This window comes from Tauraco erythrolophus, chromosome 5, assembly GCF_009769465.1.
Source record: "Tauraco erythrolophus isolate bTauEry1 chromosome 5, bTauEry1.pri, whole genome shotgun sequence".
Taxonomy (NCBI): domain Eukaryota; kingdom Metazoa; phylum Chordata; class Aves; order Musophagiformes; family Musophagidae; genus Tauraco; species Tauraco erythrolophus.
The window spans coordinates 65,954,239-65,979,716 of NC_141469.1; the positions used below are offsets into that span (position 1 = coordinate 65,954,239).

The following is a 25,478-nucleotide window of genomic DNA, read 5'->3' on the forward strand; positions in this document are numbered from 1 at the left end:
AGAACCAAAGGTCAGCTCACTCAGTCCTTACCATCTTTTTAAGCCAACTGGGTTCAGAAGCCTCTCTGCCCAGTTTAACTCCAGGCTTACAAGGATGCAACCATGTGCAAAGGCACCTTCAGAGCACTTCTTGGAGCCGTCAACTCTCCGTTCTTACTGCTAGACAACTTTGGGAGACGCCTATCGTATCACGTTGTATCAGCTCTGGAGTTACACCAATGGGAATGCAAGCTTGCTCTAAGCATTTTGCAAGACGTGGATGTATAGTGACTCTCTGACAGTTGTTTTTTCGTACCAAGATCACTGTTCAGATCTAGGATCATGGAAGTGCCATCCCTCTGACTTCTCTCCTCCTAAACAGCACTAATTGTATTATGAATTTCTTTATGACTTCACACTGCTCTAAAATTATGTGCAATATGTGCAACACTCTCAGATCTCCAAAATGAACTACCAATAAATGTAACTGACCAAGCATTCAAAAGATTCACATTCTTTATCAGTTTCATTGGCTACATTCATCAGAGGCTAAACATTCCTTGTTTTCTCCATCACTTTGCCTTGCGCCTTATATATAAAGTAAACACTGAGTAAACAAATCTGCTGATGCTGTGATTTTAAACTTACAGCATCATTTTCTGGGAGAACTTCCTGATCAGTCAAAAAAAACCCTTTCTTTGGTGTAGCAACTCTCATTGGCCTCTGTTCAATTTTAATTGCCCAGAATACAATGTCACTAAAAGTTACAAGTAGGCTCAGCAATCACCTATTTCTTTTCATCTATTCAAGCAGTGAATTATTATTCCACTACACAAAATTAGTCTCACAACGAGATCTGAATGGATTTACATTAATTTCCATACTTATTAACCCACTCACCCCTAAAAAAAATAAAGTTAATGAGTACTTACAAAAACAAATGCACACGCACATCTTGTGTAAAACAGGGAGGTTTATATACTATCAAATATTTTATTTTGTGTTCATGCATACTAATTTCTTTTTAATACAGGATTTAAAACAATTATTAGATTCTCAGAGAGCTTAGGAGCATTCGCAGAACTGAGCAGAAGGAATAAATCGATTACTTCCTTTCTATCCAATCCTTCCTTCTATTTTCCGTAGCTCAGAGATGACCAACTTTCATCACAGGCAAAGGCCAAATTTCCTTGCAATATGGAAAAAGATTTTGCACTTGCTTTAGTCTCAGAGGAATACTCTAACCCCAGGGGTGTTTCCAGGCTCTATACATAACCAGGCTCCTGAGTATGGCCTTGGTAGGCTAATAATACTCATTAGAACAGGGAATGGGGCTGAAGTGCTCCCTGTACAGAAAATGCCCCAAACAGCAGATTTCAAATCTGGTTTACCTCACTTTTATGTCTGTATATGGCACCAATGTATTTCGCAAACAGACGCTGCCTAAATAATTTGGTAATAGTGAAGAAAACTTCATTGGCATTTACATGAATATTTATTTACAGACAAATATATATAGATTAATATATATAAAATATTCATATATATTTACATATAATTCCATTCCTTTGGCCAAAACAATTTGCTGAAAGTGATTCAAATTTTCAAATACTTTTGACTTCCCTGAATCTGTCTGTTTCAGCAATTCATGATTCACCAGCAAGTATGTAAATAAATCTTAAAACAAACAACCCTTCACACTCACAGTGTTCTGCTCACAAGACTTGAGTAACTCTGCATTTTTTTAATTTGTGTGACAAGACAAGCAGGCAGAGGCAACTATTCTCTTTTATAACCCAAAATGTGAACCCTAAAGCTATGTCCATTAGAAACAATAGAAGTGCATTAGGAACAACAGAAATCCAAAAAACACTCAGTGACGGAGATCAGATACTTACATTATTAATAACAAAGTACTGTTAATAATGACACCATGGAACTACTTAGTAAACTGCTCTGGTTTCTCTTTGGAAAGAAGTGAGAGGGTGCACTACACTGCATGAGGAAGACAGTGCTTTCTAACCCACGAATGAGCAAGTAGGATGCTGAGCATAACACGTTAAGGGAGAAACATATTCAGATCAGCAAGACCAAAATCATTAGTTGGTCTTTAAGCCCCTCTCTGAGGAGGGTTATCTTTGCCTGCTCATGTTCAGTTATGCCACATTTTTGAGCCTTGAAAAAAATTCTGAAAGACTAATTAGGGTACTAACACAGCACAACTATTCAGAAAGAACAGCTATAAACCATGTATGTCCTAAAAGACCAGGTCAAACCACAGAAAAGCTGGTAAGGGTTTTGAGTAAGAAATTAATGAAAGGAATAGAATAATTCCAATCAACTTTAAAAAGAGAACAGCGGATCTCAGTGTTGACAAATTACCAGGCAAGCAGGTAGAAATAACTTCTGAGTTGTAAGAAGCTTTTTCAAAACTTATCTGAATGCTGGTTATACACACGTATTATACCTGGCAGCTCTGGTCACCTGAAGGTTTGTCTTCAAGACAGAAGCTTCTATTACCAACCTCCAAAAGGTCTCGCGTAGCTCAGAGGCTCTGTTTCTCAGATGCTGGCAAAACAGGGTTGAGATATGGAAAGTCATGGCATTCCCGGCATCTTGAGAATAGGCTTAACATAAGGCAGGCCAAAGGAAATATAAATAAAGAATGAATTTTAAAAAATCCAAACACTGCCGAGACAGTTACACAGGAGGTTACAGAGAGGGAAAGAGAATAAAACCACCTTCTAGTTAGGTACTGCAAGACTGAATCTTTTATTGTCCCCACCTGTTAGATGACTCACCCACGCTACTAAAACTCAACCCTATCAGGTTTCTCTTAATGGGGAGGGGAACATCCTGTATGAGTAACAATTCTATGTAGAATCTTTATAGGTTGCAACCTAAATTTCATGCAAAATGTACCTGACGTTTACACTTACACACTGCACACCTACACAAATGGCAGTAGCTTATTTCTGCCCCTTGTTTCATACCGCAGGAGTAGTCATCGCTGCTCCAGGGGTGACACTAGGTCCTGGACCCTGAACTCCAATGCTGTTTCTGAGAGATGGCCTGGCTATACCGTGAAACACATGCATGAGAAGCTTCTTCATGCAGAGAAGCTACCATGCAGGATCATTTTGAGAGTCTGCAAAACTGGCTGAGAGAGTGTTTTAAAAGTGGTGAGTCATTATCTACCAGCAGCATTCTTCTGGTCTTCCACAGCAACTAGTATTTCAAGTCTGGGGGCTAATTTATTCAGTGATTACATAAATGTGAGTCAAAACTGATTAAAATTTGTGGATGACAAAGAATGGTGAATAATAAGGATATAGCAGCTCTGGAATGAGATTTAGATTACTTGGTAAGTCAAGCACATTTAAATATTTCAGAGCAGCAAATTGCACTTCAGAGCAAGAAACACAAAACACACGTTTAACAGTCTGGCACACAGTATTGCTAGAAGCATCGAGAGATCACAACAGATGAGTAACTTGACTATCTTTTCCAGTGCAATGCTGCAGAACAGCTAATTTTATCTTTGAATGTTTAGACAGAAGGATAATGGTTAAGAGGAAGGATGTGATTATACCACCAAGGTGGTATATAAGAGAATGATCTGGACATGCACTCCTGATACCTACAGCAGAAACAAGACACTGAAAATTCAGAAACAAGTCACAAAAGCAATTTGAGAAATAGAGAAGATGCCTTTCTGCAGAAGACATGATACAATTTGGTTAGCTGGTGGAAAATACAATTGAAAAGTGATTTGACTGCTGTGTTTATTACCTTTGCAGATAGAAAATCATAGCAAGAATGAACGGCAAAATTTGCCTTCTCCCTGGACCTGCCAGTTACAGGTTTCAATGGCTGAGACATACCAGGAGGCTGCAGCTGACACAGAGAGAGAGGCAGCAGTAATGGGGATGGAGATTTGGAGGCAATGAACCAGACACTGTAGTTAGCAATAACTATCTGTAGCCATAATGTTGGTTTCAATAATGTAATTTCTCAATAAAAATGAACGTTAAAAATCTAGAAACTTATCACATTTTTCTTTAAAGTTATCTTAGAACACTCAGTAGTCATTTATTATAAACTCAGCGAGGAAAATAAATGAAGTCATATAATCTACAAATATAATAATAATATCAATCATTACTATTTTCTGGGAAGCTGTGCTGCAAGTGTAACATGAACCTCTTTATTTAGTATTTCACAGCAGCAGCCAAATGCAGGTGATATTTTGCAATCCTAATCTTAACAATTTTTTATACTTTTCAAGTTTCCATGGTTTTATGACACAAATCCCAAGAAATTAATTCATTGCTTTCATGGGACTTAATTATTGTCTTATCCTAAGGGACAGTACAAGCTGTTCTTTCTCACAGATGAGCCTTACTTAAACTAAACTGGACTTTCAGGAAAAGATTAAATTGTGGAAACTGTTGCTCCTCCACTTATTTCCCTATCCCACCACTTTTAAGAGTTAAATCTGTCTCCTTGCTAAAGAGGATAAAGGACAACAGATTGTGTAAGGTTTTGTCGTGCCTCGTGAAAAGCCGAAAACTGCCACATGTATGTTGCTTCCTTTTTTTTTATTACCCAAAAACCTCTTAGTTTTTATTAGTACATATACTCTATAGTCTCCTCACTAAATATGGGGGAAAATAAAAAAAAATCCATGGAGTCTCATTTAATAAAGGCCTAAAACCTCAAAAATGTATTTGCCTAACACAGTTCTTCATATGCCTAAAAGATACATGGTAATGAGGTAGGTCATATACTAGCCAGCATCGTGTTCAGTAATAAATACAAGGTCCTGCATTTGAGAAGGTGGTTGAGTGGCAGTAAAATGAGAGTCTACCTGAGTCCTGCAGCAAAACAAACCCGTGGTTTTCAAATTCAAGTTCCTGTGTTAAGAAAGGTCCAGTGGGCACATATTTTCAGCAAAAGAGAGATTTGTAAACCACAGCTTGCATAATTCTCTAGGGATTTGTTAAAGAAAGAGAATCAAAAGCAATGATGTGATCACATTGTATGCTAAGGATGTACATGAAATAACCCAAAAAACTGAAATAGCAATGAGTGTCAGAAAAATACAGATTCAAGTCATGAACAAAGAAAACAAAAAACACACCCATGCACACGACCTAAAAAGATGGCATAAGTAATGTGTTAAAATTACATTCCTTATTTTCAAAACCTCTTGAAGAACAGAATATACATTGGAACTTTGTAAGTCACTCTGTCAAACTTCTAGTGCTCCGATTGAGCTCTCCGATAGCTGGAGACACCGACCTCTTACAAATACCTTTACTGCAGCATTTAAGCAACTGACTCACAGCTGTCCACAATTTCGCGACAGTGCACAAATCAGCGGGCTGAGAACCAGTGAATAGACTCATGTACACAGGGAAAATCAGAAGCACTAAAAGCCCTTTGTATTTTTAGGCTAGGGGTTCAGTAAAGTAAAGCTAAGGATAGCTGCAGCTGCGGGACGAGAGTGGGAGTTGGCAAAGCAAAGAGGATAATGGCCAGCTTTGAAATCTGATTAAAGAGGTCGCTTCCACCATGGAGAGTTCAGTCTAGCAGCACATAGTGTGTATTCAGCAAGTCTTAAGTACCAGTCCTTGCTAAAAAATGAGCAATATAGGGGTTTCAGCTTCCATTCACCTGCCACAGTCAAGTAGTTTTACTTCCTCTTAGAGGGAAGGGGAAAGAGGAAGAACACCAAATTTCAATGGGGATACAGACAGAGAAGTAAAAGCTTCTACAAAACACACGCAGAAGAGAAATCTGAACCACTCCCACATCTCAAGTAATATTTGAGTCATTTCTGAATGTCACCAATGCTTTGGCGTTTTGTTAGATGCCTGATCTCATCTGCACTTTCACAGGAGTGCCTGCTTCAAGTATTACACCAGATTGCATGGGCAGCAGCATGAAAATTCAGGCGGTCTTGAGTGAGCAAAACACTGTCAGCATCTCTAAAGGACTTACAGGGTAGACAAAGGGATATTTGACATCTGAAGAGCATTTGACATTAAAATACAAAGTGCAAGATCTTTATAAAGGTTTAAGCTCTTCTTAAATACTTCCGCTGTTATTTCCTGCACAGACATTTAATATTTAGAGTAGATTCAACAATATTAGACCACTGCTTCTATTACTAGTACAACTCAAGTGGCAGCTTTTGAGATTCTAGTTTGTGAAAGCTGTAGCTTAACTCAAGAACGCACTTGGCCCAAAAGTTGCTGCTACACGGAGTAGCTATGTATCCAAATCCTTCAGAACGCAAACCAGCAGAATTTGCAAGATATTCTCCATCTCCATTTCTTACTGCTGTCTCTGTAAGTAGTTTAACAGACAGAACTGTTGTAGACCATACTAACAGCAATAATGCTTTTTCATTAAAGAGAAGAACAGAGTATGGCACTATATCCTACTTGTTTTTTATCACAGCTTTGTACTAAAAAGTATATGAAAGGTGTAATACACACATCAAACCAAATCACATTTATTTCATCAGTCACAAGTGCAAATAGAGCAACAAGTCAGTTCAGCAAATTACAACACACAGAGAAGAATGTAATGTAAATGCTAAATACACTGACAGACCAACTTCAAAAGAGCAGCAAAAAACAGTTTCTTCAAATAAAAAAAATTCTATTCTTTTTACCTGTAATCTAAAATAACATAGTAAATCTAGATCAGGAATGTCTCTGCTAACTCATGTTTAGCCAGATATTCTGTTATTACCAGTTTGCATTATCCAGTGTGCAAATGGCCTGTCCAAGCTTCCTATTGCAGATGTTTTGGTTTTAAGCAACTTTTACCCAAAATTTAAATAATACAGTGCTGACACCAGTTAATATCTTCTGCTATTTGATATTACAAATTTAATAATATATATTTTAAAAACCTATGTCCAATTTCAGTGGATCCAAAGTGGACAATGTTAAAGATAAAATTGAACATTTTTTTTTATTAAAAAAAAAAAGAGACAAGTCATCTCAGGTTTTTTTTGCATTATCTTTAAATCTGTAGTTAAAATATATGCAGTACTTACATACAAAATAGAAAGCATTCCCATTAGGAAGATACTGCAGTGTAATTAGCCATTTTCCCCTACCACTTAGTAGCCAAGGAACAAGATTTATACTTAACATCCAATCACTATTTTGCTTTACAGAAAAGCAAAAGTTGACTACCAATATTAGCATCAGAATTTTTACACTGGAAATTTAGTTAGCCTTCTTCGTTACAAGTTTTTGCTTCTTCTCTTTTTCTTGATAGGCAATGAACTGAGAGTCTGTACCAAAGATTCTGTCCCACCACGTGAAGGTTGAGGCATAATTGCCAATAAAGTTCATGTGATGGAAATCGTGAAAACGGGCCCCAGCGTAGAAAGGCACCAAATGCAGAGGGTTCAGCGGAACATCGTAGCCACTACAGGGGAGGGGGAAAAGAAGAAAAGCAATTATAGCGAGGAATTTTCCCAGATAGAAACCCCAAAATATAGACACTAATTTGTTGGTTTTATAAAATTAAAATATTTTCTTGGTATTTTAAGGCCCTGAGGTAATCACTGTAACACTGGCTTACTAGGAAAACAAGATCCCTCCTATCCCAGCCAAACACTTCTGTAAACTGTCCCACAATGGCCTTGGCACTTGCTGATCTTTTCAGCTCAGCTTATTAGGCAACACAAAAACATTTAAGCAAGTGATCTAAAAAATCACAGTGGCTGACTTCTTGCTGGTTTAGCAGCTTTAACTGACTCAAGAGCAATGTTAGGAAGGAGGAACAAGAAATAACACTACCTTTCAGTGACAAGCTATGAACATCAGCTCGGCTGCTCATCAAACAGCATCTCAAATCGACTACAATTGTAGTATTTCTACTCTTATTTTCAGCTTAATTCAAATTCTTAAAATGTTTAAAATTCAAAATACACAATTAAAGTAATATTAAAACCCTAACAGTTTGGTTTTGGAGGGACTTCAACTCTCTTTCTTAGCAGTACTGGAAAGCATCTTACCACCACCTAGTGGAGAGAACGCAAGGTAATTTGTTATAAACACCTCACGTGCACCACAAGCTAAAGTGATAATTACCAAAGAGGACTGATATTTTGCATCAATTACTTTATGATCTGTCACAGGATATAATTCCCAGTCTACAACCAAACAAGTTTTAGTTTTATGACTAAACCAGCAATGATGTGTACAATGAGCTGGCTGGTAGCTCATGTTCCACTAAAACTCTTGGCACTCAGCTTGCAGTAAGACATTATATGCTTCATAATATAGTTATAGATACAAGGTCAAGTGTAACACTAGCATTTCAAATATGAACTCTGACTTTCCCCTTCCTCTCAAACACAGGAAAGGAAAGTTTATTCATTTGCAGATGAACCCAACTAAGCCTACTGGGATTTGCAATAGCATTTCAGAGCCAAATTTGAAAGAAGCCAGTTATACTACAGAGACAAGAAGTCTTGCCCTTTGTATCTACCTTAAATAAATAAATAGGTTTTATTTACTTATAAATAAGACAGTCAGCAGTTCTATAGCCTAAAGTTCCTCTTGTCCAGGAAAACTGGCTGACAAAGTATTAAATGGAAAGAACTCCTGGCTAGAATATCATATTTTGTAATTGATTTTTGGTGTTCCAATAAGCATAAGGTCACTTGTATACCAAATATCAAGGGCCAGACATCCTAATGAGGCACCTAGCTTCAGAAACCCTCGAGATGCTCTAGCTGACAGTCTGCACTCTTCTAATCAGCACAATTTCCTACTAACACTACCTCGAAACAGAAAACAGTGTTAACTGTTCAGGTTGTGACATTCTTTGCAAGATGCACAAAAGTATTTCAGCACAAAATAAACAATAAAACTCAGTGAAAGACAGGTTAAGTTTAAGACAGACTTAGGGAGAAGAGAAAAAACAATTATTAAAAAGCAATGAGGAACTCACCTGTGTACGTCAATGGTTTCCATCAAGCGACATATTACCCATGCCCACAGAAGAATCACATGGTTACAAAACACAACAATTCCAATAAAAAAGCCAGTTCCAAGGATAAGTGTTTCCAAAGGATGTGCATATTCTGCTTGCATACCAAATGGAGACTAGAAAAAGATAACAGACAGGAAAACAGTCATCATTTTCAATGTTATATACCTCAAAAACAGAATCACCATTTTGTGGTACTCTCCCCTTTCCATTACCCCACAAGACTACAAGAAGAAAAACAGAATGATGTTGTGGCTAAAGGAAATGGTCTGACTAAGCAAAGGCCTGAACACAGCTGTTCAGCGCCTCGTTACAGAAACAGTATTTCAAGGTCATAAGGACTCCATTAGTGATTCCAAACACTTCACTACTTCTTCAAAAGTTGAAAACTTTTATTTAGGCTTACCATTACCCGAGGCCAAAGCACTATTTCAGGAATATTAAAAGTGTTTGGGAAGCTCCTATCAGCTTTGCTACACATCCAGTCTTGGAAGCAGAAGGAGGAAGCCAAAATATTCTCAGAGTCAAGATTCACTTAGAAATTTATTTTTAAAATAATTTAAAAGCCCCCCTCATCTTTCACAATTTTTAAGATAAATTCTTACTGTTCAGATACTATTACGAGATTGAAATATTTTTTCTTTATATATATTTTTTTAATATATGTGCAAACACACACAACTCCCAGTCACTCCTACACTTGGTTTATAAAAAAAAATTCCATAGATATTTTTCAAAAGTGGACCACCAAAGAAAGATACTAATTTAAAAAATTTTAACCTAATGCTCAAAGTTATCTCTTTGATTATCAGAAAAACATAAAGTCCACTTTGGTTTAGGGGCGATTTTAAAATTGCCACCGTTTAGTATCAGGTAAAGTTTTTAGTGAAACAGCCATTAGCCTACAGATCACCTCCGTGTGAACTGCTAACCACTCAAGAATCATAGAATGGTTTGGGTTGGAAGGAACCTCAAAGATCATCTAGTTCCAAGCCCCCTGCCATGGGCAGGGAAACCCTCCACTACACCAGGTTGCCCAAAACCTCATCCAACCTGGCCTCGAACACTTCCAGGGATGGGGCACCTATGACTTCTCTGGGCAACCTGTTCCAGTGCCTCACCACCCTCAGAGTGAAAAATTTCTTCCTTATATCTAATCTAAATCTGCCCTCTTTCAGTTTAAATCCATTGCCCCTTGTCCTATCACTACACGCCCTTGTAAAAAGTCCCTCTCCAGGTTTCCTGTAGGCCCCCTTTAAGTACTGGAAGGCTGCAATAAGATCACCCCAGAGCCTTCTCTTCTGCAACAGCCAGAAGCTGCTCCTGTGGGGCTGCCATGTAAAACTGCGGCGGCTGTTCTGCTGATGTACGTACACACGCACGCATCAATTAATACCAAGCTTCTCTACTATTGCAGCCTGTATAAACCACCCCAGACACAGCAGCTTGCAGTTTACCTCGGGCACAGCACAGGATGAAACACAGCAGAACACAAACACCGTAACACCAATTTCTGTGATCTACAGGCAGTGCCATCTAAACACGGCTGTACCAATGATAAGGTGCAAGCACTGCTGGACCTTACCCAGCACAGAACAGTGTCACCTGCAGTCAAGCACAGCTCATTACCTCGTGCTCAACGTCAGCTCCAACAAGGCTAAACGCAGAACCACTGGAAATATCTCTGTACTGCACTGTGCTCTCCATGCAGTATCACACAACCAGCTATACTGCTTCCAGAGGCCCATATCCAAAGCTATAACCCTTCCCTAAGTCATATACACGGGGCACACACCGAGGCCCGGATAACACCCTATGTGGTGGGGAACTGATGAACAATCAAAACCAGAAACCTACCATTTCCTCCTCCCCTATCAAGCAAGCATGTAACACACTTTTAAAAGCTTGCTTTCACCTAGCTCAACAGATATGACCAAACTTCAAAAGTCGAGTGACTTTTCATTCCCAGTAAATGAAATAAAATTACAGGAGGTGTTTTCAGAAACAAAATGGATGACTTTTCTTGACAAAAAGCCCAAGAAAAGACACCTATCCCACTGTCAGAGGGATGCAACTTCTTAAGGCCTTTAAGTTGTATGAAACTGCATACACTAAAAACTATTAGAAAAAAAAATATCGAGGAATACATACAACAAATTCATGGTGAACTTTATGGATATACTTGTATATCCTCTTGTGATGCAGCAATCTATGCAGGAAATAGTGCCAGGCATCCTCAATCACTGCACATCCAAAACACTGGGCAACCAGAACATACCTTTAAAAAGCAGAAGAGCTATTAGTTTATAGAATATACTAGGAAACAGATAATCCTGAAAGAAAAATAGTTTATATGCTAGTAAGGATGGGAAATGTTTATGTATGTTACGGATTGAAAAACAGTGCATTGACATTACCTTTTTAACATACTAAAAATATTAATTGCTAAGCACATTAGTCCTTGTACCTATCAGCTCATCTGTTGATATGCTGAAGTGAATTAGCACACAGTATAACAAACCATCACTTCAATTTTACAGTCCATAAAGGACATTGTAGACTGTGTAAGATGTAGATATAAAAAACCACAGAGCTTCATCAGCTATCTAAATCAGACAGAGAAGAAATTTCCCAAGAAACATGAGCTTCCGTTGTAAAGAATGGCTGTCAGAAAAAACAAAACAAAACAAAACGGCATTTATAACTAATTCTGTTTTGTTTAAAAGCCTATCAGTTTAGTGCAAAAAAGTAGGATGTGAAGCAGGTGGTACATTCTCTCCCTTGAGGAACACACTGCTGCTGTGATTCAAAACAAGGTGGAGGGAAGAAACACTTAGGAGGAAACAAAAAACATTGAATTAAAAAAAACCTAGAAAGTTCAATATTTAACCCACATCATCACGAATCTTGCTTTGCTTCCATAAACTCCCTCCTAATCCTCCCTTCTTCTAAGAATCAGAACAATTAGGGGCCATTTAAGGAAAAAAAAAAAAAAACTAGAAAGATCTAATTATCTTTTATACCATTAAGCATCAACAGAAGCATGATTAACAAATACAGTTTACATTGAAAAAAAATAACTGTGTATTAGAGTTGATGACAATGTTAAATATTCTGTCTCCAACTGTACGTAACTCAGCATCAACATAGGAGAAAAATCTACCTACCATCTAGGCATCTCATCCCACTCATACGGGATGTTAAAATATTCTGTGAAGTAGTAAGTGCCACAAATCAGAGGAAGTTGAATGAAAAAGTGATTGAAGAGGAGTGTTTTGAAACACTTCCACTGTTTTTCCCATGTTTCTGGTTTATCCTAAGAAAAAGCAAAAAGAATCAGTTGCATTAACATACTTCTATCACACATAACTGAAGTGCAAAAATTACTTGGAGGCAGTTTCATTTCACCTTGGAAGACAGATAGCACGTTCTCCAATAACACAAATTAACTCAGGCAATACAAATCACATGGGGTTGGATTCAATTTGATGAAAACCAACCTCGTTTTTCTAAGCTAGTTGCCCGTAAAATTTGAAGTAAGTCTCTCTTAACAGAGGTTGTCTTTGCCAGTCAGCCCTGGCAACTATTCTTGTTATTTCAATGTTTGTAATTAGCAGGAACGTTTCATATCCCATAGTCTAACACAAATCGAGATTTTTCTTCTTCACACCACAGATTTTAGCTATTTTCATAGCTTCGTATGATTTTTTTCTTTGTATGATTTTTTTTCATAGCTTTGTATGATTTTAGCTATTTTCATAGCTAAAATCATACAAAGAGAAGCTGAAGATACAAGCTTGTGAAGAAGTAAGTTGTCTTGAAAACACCCAGTTTTGGCAGGGAGGTATTTTAACAATTGCTGTAGTAATTTCAGAAGCTGGTGTTATTAATTTCCAATTTAAATTACGAGGAACTGGGGGAAAACAATCATCTTTAGATACTGGATGTGCCTTTGCTACCAATTAGGAATGTGCAGTCCACCCTAAGCTTTCTCCATTGTTAAACTATTTCAAAATCCTTTCAAGTGGGCGTGCATGGAGATACTTCACAAGAGATACTTGCTATTAAATAAGCACACCATGTAAGTCTTTCATAATACCAAGACACATCTCTACCACCAGATGCTGTTGTTCTACTGTACCTTCCTCTGCTGATACAGAAGCTTACAAGGAGAAAAATTAAATTTGCTAACATGGGGAATGACAAACCTTTTTCTCTATATACCACTATGGCGGGAAGGATAGCCTCCCTCAGAAACAACTCCTTTCCTTCCCCAAAATCCACTTCTCTTCCTCTCCTCGCACACATTGTAATTTTGCTTTATCACTTCCAGGATGTCCACAGTGATAAGGGGAAACAGGGTCATATAAACTGGAGACTTGGATACTGCAGTTATATGTTCTACTTCACATATTCAAAGACAAATCAAGAAGCATGTATTTTGCGACTTTTGTCTTACCGGCTGAATTTTGTACTTTTGCATGTACGGTATAAACTGAAAGACAAATCCAGGTACACAGAGCAAGAAGTATGAAGCTTCATGAACTATAAGCGATCCCCAAGTCGCAATCTGGAACTTTGTGTAGTTATCCAGCATATAATTCCAGGCATTTTTAAATGGTTGCTGCAAGGGATTGTCAGGCATTAAAGAGTCTATATATTCCACTGCCAGATAGGCAGAGTTCAAGATATTAACGCTGTCGTTCATTGCCATTGTTCAAACATAAAGCATCACAATTACAGTTCTTCTACAGTTGTCGAAGTAACCTGCAAATTTAGAGAAAAATTGAATAACCTTCAGGAAAAAAAAATATTACGTATTTTAGTTGTTACCTAGTTTTCAAGTAAAACCAGGGAAGAGAAGGGAAAGACAGATCCTTTTTCTACAGAATAGTGTAAAAGAACAATGCTTAAGACTAGTTTTTGAGAGGCAAACCAATTTGAGAGGCAATCAGCTCTCAAGTTTAGGCCAAGGGAGCAAACGGACAAAGAAGTATTAATTATTACGCAATTTTATCTGAAGTCTTTTGCGGGATAATTGTATTCTGTATAAAGAGCACACAAAGGTTGCAACCAGATTTAGAAATCAAATTAACTGTGAACTGATTATCCAGCCTCATTATTCTCATAGCTGTGGGCCAGAATGCCTGCAAAACTACTCCAACACAGCAGACTACCTCTAGACTGCAGCTGGCTTGAGGCAATCCGCTTTTCCAAAAGTAAGGGAGTTCTCATCACAGCTCCCAAAAGCGTAGAGGCAGCATTCTCACAGGTGCCCAGCACTTCTGTTGTTTCCACAGGGTCGGCTGCTCGTTGATTTGAGTGGTAAGGGACCTCTAAAGGTGATCTAGCCCAACCCTCCTGCCACGGGCAGGGACGTCTTTCACTTGATCAGGTTGCTCAAAGTCCCGTCCAACCTGCCCTTGAGCACTTAGAGGGACGGGCATCCACAGCTTCTCTGGGCAGCCTGTTCCAGTGCCTCACCACCCTCATCGTAAAACACATCATTATGGTGACCAGTCTAAACCTACTCTTTTGCAGTTTAAAACCACTGTCATTTGCTTGCTACTACAGGCCTTGGCAAAAAGTCTTTCTCCATCTTTCTCATCAGCCCCCTTTATACTCTGAAAGGCCGCAGCAAGGTGTCCCTGGAGCATTCTCCAGGCTAAACCCCAGCTCTCTCAAACTCTCTCCATAGGCACTGTGCCCTCTGACCACTTTCATGGCCCTCGTCTGGACCTCCTCTAACAGCTCCATCTTCCACTCCGATTCACAGGCCAGATCACGCTGATTAGTCCCCAGATGATACGCTCAGACTAGGACTGACATAAATAACACACCAAGCTCAGTGCCCAGCATTAGTTACCATTTTTCTTTCTTGGCAACAGCACCGAGATGCCACCGTTTTTTATTAACAGCAAGCACATCATAGCCGATACCATTTTATTAACGGTAAATACATCGCAGCAGACGCCCAGGGAGCTCACAGCCCGAGCTCCTGAGGCCATGGGCACACGCAGGGCTACTCACCCTCCCGACAAAGCAGCCGGCCAGCCGAGGGATCAGAAGCGAGGCTGCGCCTGCGGTCAGGCTCGTCCGTCCCGTCCAGTCCCTGCGAGGAAGCGGAGAGACACCCTAGCACATGCCGCCGGCCGGCAGCGGCCACCCCCCGGCCGACGACGGGAATGCCCGAGGGGAATGCCGGAGAGGCCCGGCGCGGCGCCGCGCGGTACCGGGGTGCCACCGGGAGCAGCCTCACAGCCAGCCGAGCGCCCGCACGCCGGCAACGGCACAGACACCCCCGGGCCGGGCCAGGCCGTGACCGCCCGCCCACCTTCCCCTACCCTCCGCCTGCGCCGGCGGCGGCCCGGCGCGCCCCTCACCTGGGTGAGCGCGGCGGCCCCTCACGCCGCGGCGGCAGCAGCAGCGGCGGCGGCAGCGCCCTTCGCAGCAATAACAACCGCCGGCGCCGCCGGGTCCTGAAGCGCGCCCTCCCATTGGCCGCGCAGCAACCCCAGGCGCGGCGCCCATTGGCTGCCTGGCGGCGGCGGCGGCGTCAGGCGTGAGGAGGGGCGGGACGGAGCTGCAGCTCCCGCGCGCCGATTGGCTAAAGGGGTGGAGTGAGGATAGTGAGACCTCGGCGCGCGGCCAATGAGGCGGGAGGGAGGCCGCGTGACGTCAAAGACGTGATGAGGAGGAGACCGGTACCTCAGGTGGGCAGAGGCGGGCGGGGCGGGCGGCGGCACCGCCCTTCCCTCGTCCCGGGGCCGGTACGTGACGCCGCTCCCGGCGGCAGCCGCCGCCCGTCTCCCCACCGCCGACCTGGGCGCGACCGCCTGCAGACGCTGCCGAGAAATGCGATCGCGGCAGGAGGGGGGGAAGTGAGGGCGCGGCCCACGGGGCGGTGGCGGCCCATAGGAAGGAGACGATCGTTCCCTAGAGGAGCGGCAGCTGCCCGTTACCTCCATCCGCGCCGCTCCTGACGCTTCGTGTATAGCGGCGTTGGCTCTTTGACGTGAGCAGCACGGCACGGTGGGGCTGCGGTCTGGCTCACGGTGGTCTTCTGTTTTAGGGAGGGCGGCACTGGCGCTTGGGCAGCGAGCCTGCGGCGGCGGGGGACGGGCGGTGTCCGTGTGCCTACACACGGCTTTCCGTGCTTAGCTACGCAAAAGGAGTGAAACACAAGGTTGTCACGGTAGGAACAGACCAGAACCCCATTCGGTGAGCTTGTATCACGCAGGTAAAATGCTACAAATAACAGAAATGTGCAATTCAAATAAAACGTTTCTAGTGAAACCCGCTGTGTAAACCCACACAATGCGTCGTAGAATATCAACAGTAAAATGCAATCAATCCGTTTCATTTCAGCATCTGCCAAAAAAAAAAATCATGTTACTCTCTAAATCCACAGCTCAAACAGTTTCATACTGGAACTTAGAAGTGGCCGCTACCATAACTAACTGAAAACCAAAGCTTTCAGAAACAAACCTGCAGCAAACCAGTGATACATACATGATTAGTTCCTAAATCTTAATAAGTCTTTTCAACTTGCTTGCATTCAGATTTATAGAACACCAGCTTCCCCCCTCAAAAAAAAAAAAAAAAAAAAAAAAAATCGACCAAAACAACACTCTTCACTGATGTCAAGATTATTCGGTTTGAGACTTGTATGGAGAAACACAAGTTTTAAGCGACTTGTTGGCATTAGGAAACAATGTACAAACTTTTATTTGAAGAAAATGTCTCAAATATGACAATAACTTTGGTCATGTTAAAAGGAGGCCATCCAAGAACGAATAAAAATGAGCTGCTTTGTAAGCATGGCCACATACAGTAAATTCAGATATTAGCTAATAGAAGCTAAGGTTACACGCATAAATAGCCTTAGTACCATGCAAGTTCAACGCAATTTCATACATTCATTATAAATTTTCAGTTATTTTCATGCCAAATCACCTTTTGGATAAAAAGCTAAGAAAGAAGTAACATCTAAATGTGACCAAAATTGAACAGAAAAAAAAAATCATAAGTACAGACAACATTTTTATTAAAAAGATCTCGAAATTACACCTGTTCAAGTAGTGTTACATCTTCTCTGATCTCTCCTTCAGTGGGAATTAGTAGTGTTAAGCATTGTTACATATCAAAAAATACAACTCTGTTTTACAACATCGTACTGGCATATTCAAAGTACTGTGCCAAATTATAAATAGTAAAATCAGGTTTTGAAGAATTTCAATAGAAAGCAACTGATGCTCACACAAACATATGCACATATTATAGTTATGTAACAAAAGTTTTATAAAAGGAAACATTTACCCCATGCCAGCTGAATTACTGAGGTGGGATTCAATACCTACTATGAAGACTTGACAGTTCATTTCTTTAAATATATTTATTAGTCTCTGGAAAAAATAAGACAAAAATTTACTTTCACCAGAATACACACCATTCTTCACTGACAATCCATTTCTCAGTCATGACTGACATAAGTCGGTCCTTTTGAAAGTGGCTTTTTTTTTTTAAGACCTTGCAATAAAAAAGAAATGGTCCACTAGACTTCAAAAATTCAATCAGCTTCCATTCAACTGCAGAATAATCCTACGCATTGCTTCTACCTAGAGTAATCTTCATCATCTGTCATCTGTAATTGTAGACAGTCACATCTTCCACTGTGACTCAAGGTGCAGCTACAAGTAGAGAAGTGCTTAGATACTCAGTCACTTCAAATACACTTGTTGAAGACTGCTTCTAGTGCATAATCAAGTTGAAAATCCCTTTACTGATCATAATGGTTTGTCAATAACTGTAACACCTAGAAGGAGGAAAAAAAAGAATAAATCTTTAGGTAATATTTAAAAAAACCTTACGAAAATCAAGTTTTAATACAATACCTTGCAACTAGCATAACATCAAAAAACTCTGCACCAGCATCAGTGTTCCTATTTTCCCTAATTTCTTTCTAACGGAAAGTTGTCTGAATCAGTGCAAAGTTCTGAAAATTTCTGAGTTGAAAAAATTTGCCATTACTCAAGTTCACGTTATTTTGTTATCAGTGAAATATATCTTTAACATTTGCTTAACTCATTGGAGAAACTGCAATTTTTGAAGGAAAAGATTCCTGAAACAGCTCTTGTTTTCTCAATATCAAATTCCAAAGAACTTCAGGATTGGACCCACATAGATTGAGATATAAATCTGTTTAAAAAAGGACTGGTCATACCAGAATCATCTTTCTGACTCACCACTGCTAAATTCCTCTTGAGTACGGTTAATACCATCTTTTTCCTTGTAGTGAATAATTGTTTGAAGTCATCATTCAAAACATACCATCAGATTCTTCATACCCATTCTCGTATGTTAGGTTTTACCTTGGACAGGACTTTCTTTAGATGCTTTGTCAAATTTCTTATCCTAGCTATTATACTGTAAAAAGTCTGTTAAAAAAAACCCAACTGTATACATTACCTGCATAGCTCCTTCCTGTGCTCATACAAGATGACACAACTGTCCATTTATCAGTTGTTGGATTATAATATTCCACTGTTGATAAATTACAGGAACCATCATCTCCTCCAACTACATACAAGAGACCATTTACAGCACAAACACCTAAAAAAATACAGGAAACCAGTATGAAAATTAGCAATTGGCTTGTTCGTCCCATAAAAGCATTGTTTCTATTCCGCAACATCATGAAAGCAGCAGAAATCCAGGAAGATGTCATTTACACCAAATGATTTTTGCCGCCATTTTAAAGTAATCATGGCATATACCTGCATTTCTTCTGCACATGTTCATGTCTGCAACCTGCTTCCACGTACTGGCGACAGGATCGAACACCTCAACGCTTTTTCTTACCAAAGGACCATCATGACCACCTACTGCATACAATAAATTGTTTAACACACCAACACCTGTGAACATACGAAAATACTCAAGATTAACCAGAGAATGGTTTGACTGACACAAAGGAGAAACAGCCAATATTATGTCCACTAACATAAACACCTCGTCCCGTCAATGTTAGGAACTATTCCAGAAAACATTTGGGTCAAGATGCATTAAAGCGTAAAGACAGTAACTACAGCAAGACGCTGACAAAATGTCTTGCGTGCCCATCTACCATATTGCAGCATACAAAGACCAGTGCTGTTCTGCAACAGAAGATTTAGAAAATTTTGGATGAAAAATGATGCGTGGGAAAATGAGGACTGTTGAAATTTAGGACTAATTAGAAGTGACAGTAAATGAGACAGTATGCTCAGCCAGCATAACAGAAATCTGACAAGGTGATAAAGCGTAAGTGAATTTTTAGAAAGGAAAAACTGTGCGGTACAGAGGATAAAAGCTGAATGGATAGACATTATACAAAAGGGATGTTTCCACTGAAGTGTTGGAATACCTTGTAAACATACATATGAAACAAAAGTAAACAGAGTGAGCACCTTCCTCCTCCAAGATTTGGAGGAGAACACCAAACTTCCTTGAACCAAGCTTCAGCTGTCAAAATATCCAAAAGGATATTAAAGGGTCTCCTTTACAACAAAAGTTTATCAATCTCTAAGTTTGGGATGAAGGAATAAATAAAGCTAATCTACATCTACTTGCTAATTGGGCTGCACATATTGAAAAAATGGTAATAAGGGAAGTAGAAAGGAAGGTCTGTGTGTTTATTCCTTGACCTTATAAAGCACTATTAGAACGCAAACATAATAGATTTCAGAAATGCAGGGGTTTTTTGCATGGACCATAAAGATGATTCAAAAAACACAACTATGAAAGTACACTGGGAAATCTAATATATGTCACATTTAAGATTATGAAACTCAAAGCTGAGTTACAGATTTGGAAATACAGTTCTTAAAGAGTTGCATGCAAAGGGCAAAGCTTAAAATCTTTATTAAAGGGAAACAGCAAATATGAGTGCAAAAGATCAGTTATGTCCTTCAGAGAAAAAAAAAAAGCTAGGTTAAAAAAAAAACCAAAACTAAAACTTTAATAGCCAGCTGAAATATCTTTGAAAACATATCACTAGTATTTTATGTAAGAGCCATTCCTATGTGGGGAGAGAAATGACTCCTGCTGAAATAACTAAATTTTCTATTAAAAAGACAGATTTTAATAATTAAAGGAAAAGGAGAAAGAAACATGGAAGAGTTAATCACTACTGCAAACCTGAAAAATAGCTTCTTAATAAGACACTGCTTCATAAATCGTGCTATCTAATGCTTTATCAGTGACACTCACTACTAACATTTCCCCATATCCTTCCCAGTTAATGTAATTCCTCTTTCATTGCTATTATTTCTAGCTATCATGTCACAGGATAGTGTGACAGCTTTTCTTTCTCCCACTCTAATCACACTTTATTAGATAGGATAATACAACATTCATCTGTTGTAGCATTAAAGATTACAGAGCGAGAAGGAGGGCCAAGATTTTTAGTTTGAGTGTGTGATGTGATGTGATGCAAAGCCCCCCACCCAGGCTTTCTGTATAGTTACCGACCTTCTTATTCAGTGTGAAGAGTTTTTCCTCTGCCACATTGCCATTTTTAGTTTGACAGCTTCTTATTTTTATTAAAATCCTCCATTCCTCTTTGGTGCTTCATTTTCCCTTAATCCCACCCCCAGTTTCCAAGTCCTACCTTATTTCTTGCTCCTTCCGTCTGTATCCTCTTGTTGCCGTCTTCCGAGTTCTCCTTTCTTTGTTAATTTTTCTTTCCTGCCCATTTTTCAGGACCCTGTCTTATATCTCTCATCCCTCCCAAATGGCCTATATCTGGATCTGAAGTTCCTCATCCCAGTGTGTTGCTGGAAACAGATCTTACCCAATATTGATCAACTGAGAAGCAGTTTGTACTAAAGAAGAGTAACTGAGGGTTAACCTCTGAAGTTGCTTTTGAATGAAGCTGAAGCAGTAGGAACAGAAGAGATGGGCTTAAGTTCCTTGAGATGACCAGAGATCACAGGTTTAATACAGGAACAAAATTCTCTTTAGTTACCACCCAAAACACCACCAGGACTGATCGCCAGTTGGAACAGTTCTGGTGGTTTTGGATATTTGGCTGCCATAGCCAAGCTAAATCAATAGTCGCGATTTTCACATTTTCACCCACTCCTCCCCCATGCACAAATATAATTTTCTGTGTATTTAACAGAGTGGCACAGAAGAATGTTGACTATTTTACTTAATTATATGAGTCTGAAATAACTAGCTACATTGCCATTTCCTCTCCAAGTTTGGTAGTTTTGTTTTGTTCTTTTGAATCAAAGGACAAGGTAAAAGGCAGCAGAGAGTTGAGTAAACAAAGATGGTTCTGAACTCTGGGACAAGGGGAAAGAGGAGAGGGGCAGAAAGATCCCAGTAGTTAGTGTCTAAGGTACTAAATTTCAGAGTCATAGAAGTAATTCAATATTTTTTCAAAAAAATCTAAAAATATCTAGTGTATAAATAGGCTACAAGCACAATGATAATTTGCAAAAACAGTATTTTTTTAAAAAAAAAGCCAAGATAAACTGAGTGTGCAGGCAGATTGCAAAATGAAGCTTTGTCACAACCCACCAACACTGTTTGTTTTTATAATGATACTTGTAATTTGCCCATTTTATATAATATTTTCCTCAAAACTTGCCAATATTAGACAGGAGTATTTAACACTACCCTTACTGCAACTCTGGCCAGTTTTTAATCCAGAATTTAATTCCAAGATGCACAGACTGAGTAACTAAAAGTTTCACAAGACAACTATGTTTTCTCAAGATAGAGTATCTTGTTTCCTTCATTAACATCATAGTTTTAGTTCAGAAACAGAATCAAAACACTACTTTTAGCAATAAGAGACATATCAACTTGCTGATTTTGTAAGGGTACAATGGAAGTATTCCAAACTAAATACCTTCATTTTAGTAATAATTTTAATACTCATATTTCTTTTGAAATAATTTAAACACCATTATATAGCTTAAAAACTGTTCAGAGTTAATAAAGAATAATGGAAGGCAAGATGAAAAGTTGGGATATCTATTAATCATCTACTGAACATACTAGAATTCCATCCAGTTTTATTTGTAGCAACATCTCTTCCAATTATGAAGCACATTAATGCAATCACCAGTAGATATTTGAAGGGTGTTGCTAAACACCAGTGAGTACTTGGCAAAAAAGTGACTTAACTGAAAAAATAAATCTAGAAAAATAATATCATGTAATTTGACTTCAAAAAGTCCATGAGAATGCATCTAGAGAAATAAAACAACTTCTGCGAGTTGAAAAAACCTGAAATACCAAAAGACAAATAGAGGACAGTGAACAGCAAGTGAGATTTTAGTAAATAGATAATGAAAATGCTAAAGTCAATTTGGAGTTGTGGAAGCACAATTTCATTAAACAAAAGTGGAATACTACAGGCACTTTTGATGTCTTTAAAGAGAAATATACATACTCAGAATCAAAAGAAGACAGGGAAAAAAAATTCCACAAAAAAAATATTTTTAAGATTATAAAGAAATAAATAGATATACCTTGGCTAAACGATAAGGAAGGATAATATATAGTAGCCTATACATATCCAAAGGATGTAAACACCAGGTGATGAGAAGAATTACTGAAGATGAAACAAAGGGTACATAAGTGGAAAGTAATAGGATGAAACCAGTAATACAAACTTAAGAATGAACCAGGACAAAATTTCCTGCAGTGAATCAGAAAGCAGAACAAGTCCTCCAAAGAGGTGGAAATCTAGTCACAACTCACACTAAAGTCAACCTGAAAACACTATTAGAAACATCAGCCCTATGCTGGCAAAGAGACATCTTAGAAGAAATGACATTTTTTCATCCTGGCCATCTAGATTTTGATACTTCACTATTTAGATGATACTAAATTGATTGTCACAATCCATGCATATTACTCTGCAGGTTAAAAACATCAGAAACTATGGGAAGAGGAGGAATATGAAAAGTATGAAAAAGCAAGAACAGATATTTACTATTAACAGACTAAATCTTACTCTGTAGGACAGTTTTGTATTTATCACCTGCAATATTTCAGCCATCTAAGCCATCTAACACATTCCATGAGACACAGACTTTAGCTTACCTTTTTTTATTTTTAGACACGTTTTAAAACCACAAGTTTGCTTCAGTTTTACCAGGATGGTTGATTCTTGTCCACTCACCTGCTCCACTCCGTCTAGTGCTCATTTCTGCCACATAGCTCCACTCATTTGTATTAGCATCATAGCATTCCACTGAACTAAGGCACTGACGTGACGCTCCATCGTAGCCACCAACAGCATACAGCTTCCCTAGGAGGGGAACCAACAGAAACCCACAAATTCCTAATGCACACAGACTATGCTGGTACACAGGCTGAGGAGAAGTCATCCTTCTCTGAATTAGCTACTAATCAGTACCTGTCAGACAGTTATTGAGTTTCTACTTCATAATTAGTTTAAGATAGCACACGATAGCTGTCATTCTTAGGATGTAAAAGGCAGCCAGTATCTAACAAGAACAATGCGAGTCAAAAGATTTTAAATTGCCTAGCTGAAATACAAAGGTACTTTACCTGTTTTTAATTAGGAATTGTTCAAAAGCAAGCTAATTCAAGTGTGTCCAACACTGGAAGCTCACAAATAGGCTTCCTAGATATATCGAAAATTCAGATGAATATTACTTGTACAATCTGCATTTTCAGATCAGAAACAGCAGTAAAAAGACCCATCTAAAACTGTTTTAAGACCCAAGAGCCAGCCCGGTCTGCATTGTGCAAGCGACATCCAGGCTATTCACTACCAAGCTGATTCAAAAGCCAGCAGATCTCCTGGCACTGTCCTTGAGATCATTGCCAGCGCACAACCAGCAAAGTCAGCCACAGATAACAGAGCTGACAATGCTGCAGTGCTGCATCACTGAAGACCAATGTATAAGGTCATCACTTGAGTAATCGGGCTCTCTGGCTTTGCTGACATGCGCAACCTTGAGCACGCATGCTTAGCAAGCTTTTCCTCAGCTGGCTTCGGGCACAGTTGAAGCTTTGAAAAAAAATGAAAACATGCTAAACGCTGGCCAAAACCAAGTAGGATGATTATGTGTTGTTCATACCGTTTGAATTACACAGTTGAGCAAAAACCTAAAACTGAAGTATGTTTTCAAAGGTGAGAAAAGGTAGTAGGCTAAATGACTGCATTTCCCTGCCTTCTTTTGAATATCAATTGTCAACTTACCTCCAACAACACCTACACCAACACTACTTCTTCTTGTGTTCATTGGAGCTACATGAAACCACTCATTAGTCTTTAAGTTGTAAACTTCTACTGACGATAAACCTGTGAAGACGATATAAAATTATTTTTTCTATAAACCTAGGTGCAGCATACCATCTACCTTCTGGAAAAGTCTTCATATCTGAAATTTCAAATTATTTCTTTTTAAGGACTTAATTACTGTGCAAAAGGCACAATTGATGTCCTTTAGATAGCCAGTTACAGTCAAAGAATTCTTGGTGTCTGAAAACGGGCAGATTAATAAATGCTTTTACAGAACTGAAAAATTCTTCCCTGGATATTTTTTCTATCATTTTAATTAAGTCATAACACTCTCTCCTACATATGATTCAGTAACAGTTATTAAGAAAAAGAATCTTCTCTGCAGAAATGGTTTAATGCACCTGTGGAGAGAACGAACGGTTTACGTCCAAAGCCTTCCCACAGGTCAGAGAAAGCTGTTGGTAATCCTACTTACAGTACATGAAAATGCAGAAATATATTCTATATGCAAAAAGGACAAAAGAGACCTGGTAATTTTTCTGCTCACATCTTTCATGAGTTAAGGACTCTGACTATAGAAGGAATACTAAAAGGCAACTTGTCAGAGATTCACTAGTCATCAAGCCTAAACTCTTAGGTGGGAGCAAACAGTCCACTGTTCAGGAAGAAGGATGCGACTACTAAAGCACGTTCCACATCACAAGATGCCAGGCTACTCTCATGGTTGGTTTGATCACAGCCACCAGGAAAGAGACATTCAAATCTGATAGAGTTACGCCAAGGGCAGTCAAAGCTAATCAGCAGTGTATAAAGGCAAATATACCTGTACTTCCGTCAAACCCTCCCACAGCGTAAAGAAGGCCATTTAATACAGCAGCTCCCAGTGTGCTCCTCCTGTCTTGCATATTAGCCACACTCGTCCACTGATCCTTCACCGGATCATAGGAATCTACTGTGCGAACTCTCAAAGAACCATTGAAACCACCAACAGCATAAACCATGCCTCCCATGTACACCATTCCTAGAGCAGGGAAAACAAGGAGGAAAGATGAGCGTTTTGGTCTCTTTGTCAATTATTGTTTTTTCCGTACTGTCCTGAGCATGCAGGTTTGTGACAACTTTCATACTCACTACACCATCTGGCTTTTGACGGTGTCCTAGAGCCACACGTCATTCAGATTAAGCACCAGAAGTTCTG

The 25,478-nt window shown here is 39.3% G+C and overlaps 2 protein-coding genes across 5 annotated transcripts in view; both read right to left on the bottom strand.

Moving 5' to 3' along the window:
* Positions 1-6,492: 6,492 nt before the first annotated feature.
* On the bottom strand, positions 6,493-15,422 carry MSMO1 (methylsterol monooxygenase 1). Its single transcript, XM_086611976.1, has 7 exons — positions 15,390-15,422; positions 15,037-15,118; positions 13,466-13,773; positions 12,174-12,322; positions 11,158-11,284; positions 8,968-9,122; positions 6,493-7,434 (listed from the first exon to the last, which is right to left on the bottom strand). The coding sequence occupies exons 3-7, from the start codon at positions 13,718-13,720 to the stop codon at positions 7,230-7,232; spliced, it is 891 nt and encodes a 296-aa protein (XP_086468102.1). The 5' UTR covers positions 13,721-13,773; positions 15,037-15,118; positions 15,390-15,422; the 3' UTR covers positions 6,493-7,229.
* A 1,289-nt stretch (positions 15,423-16,711) lies between these two features.
* The window catches only part of KLHL2 (kelch like family member 2), a 61,676-nt gene continuing 52,909 nt past the window's right edge, over positions 16,712-25,478 (bottom strand). For all 4 annotated transcript variants that reach the window (XM_086611470.1, XM_086611469.1, XM_086611472.1 and 1 more), the window contains 6 exons: positions 25,104-25,301; positions 24,239-24,340; positions 23,189-23,317; positions 18,783-18,923; positions 18,475-18,618; positions 16,712-17,821 (listed from right to left, as the gene is read on the bottom strand). In XM_086611470.1, coding sequence (XP_086467596.1) covers positions 17,793-17,821; positions 18,475-18,618; positions 18,783-18,923; positions 23,189-23,317; positions 24,239-24,340; positions 25,104-25,301 — 743 coding nt within the window. In that variant the 3' untranslated portion in view covers positions 16,712-17,792. The remainder of the gene's footprint in view (positions 17,822-18,474; positions 18,619-18,782; positions 18,924-23,188; positions 23,318-24,238; positions 24,341-25,103; positions 25,302-25,478) is intronic.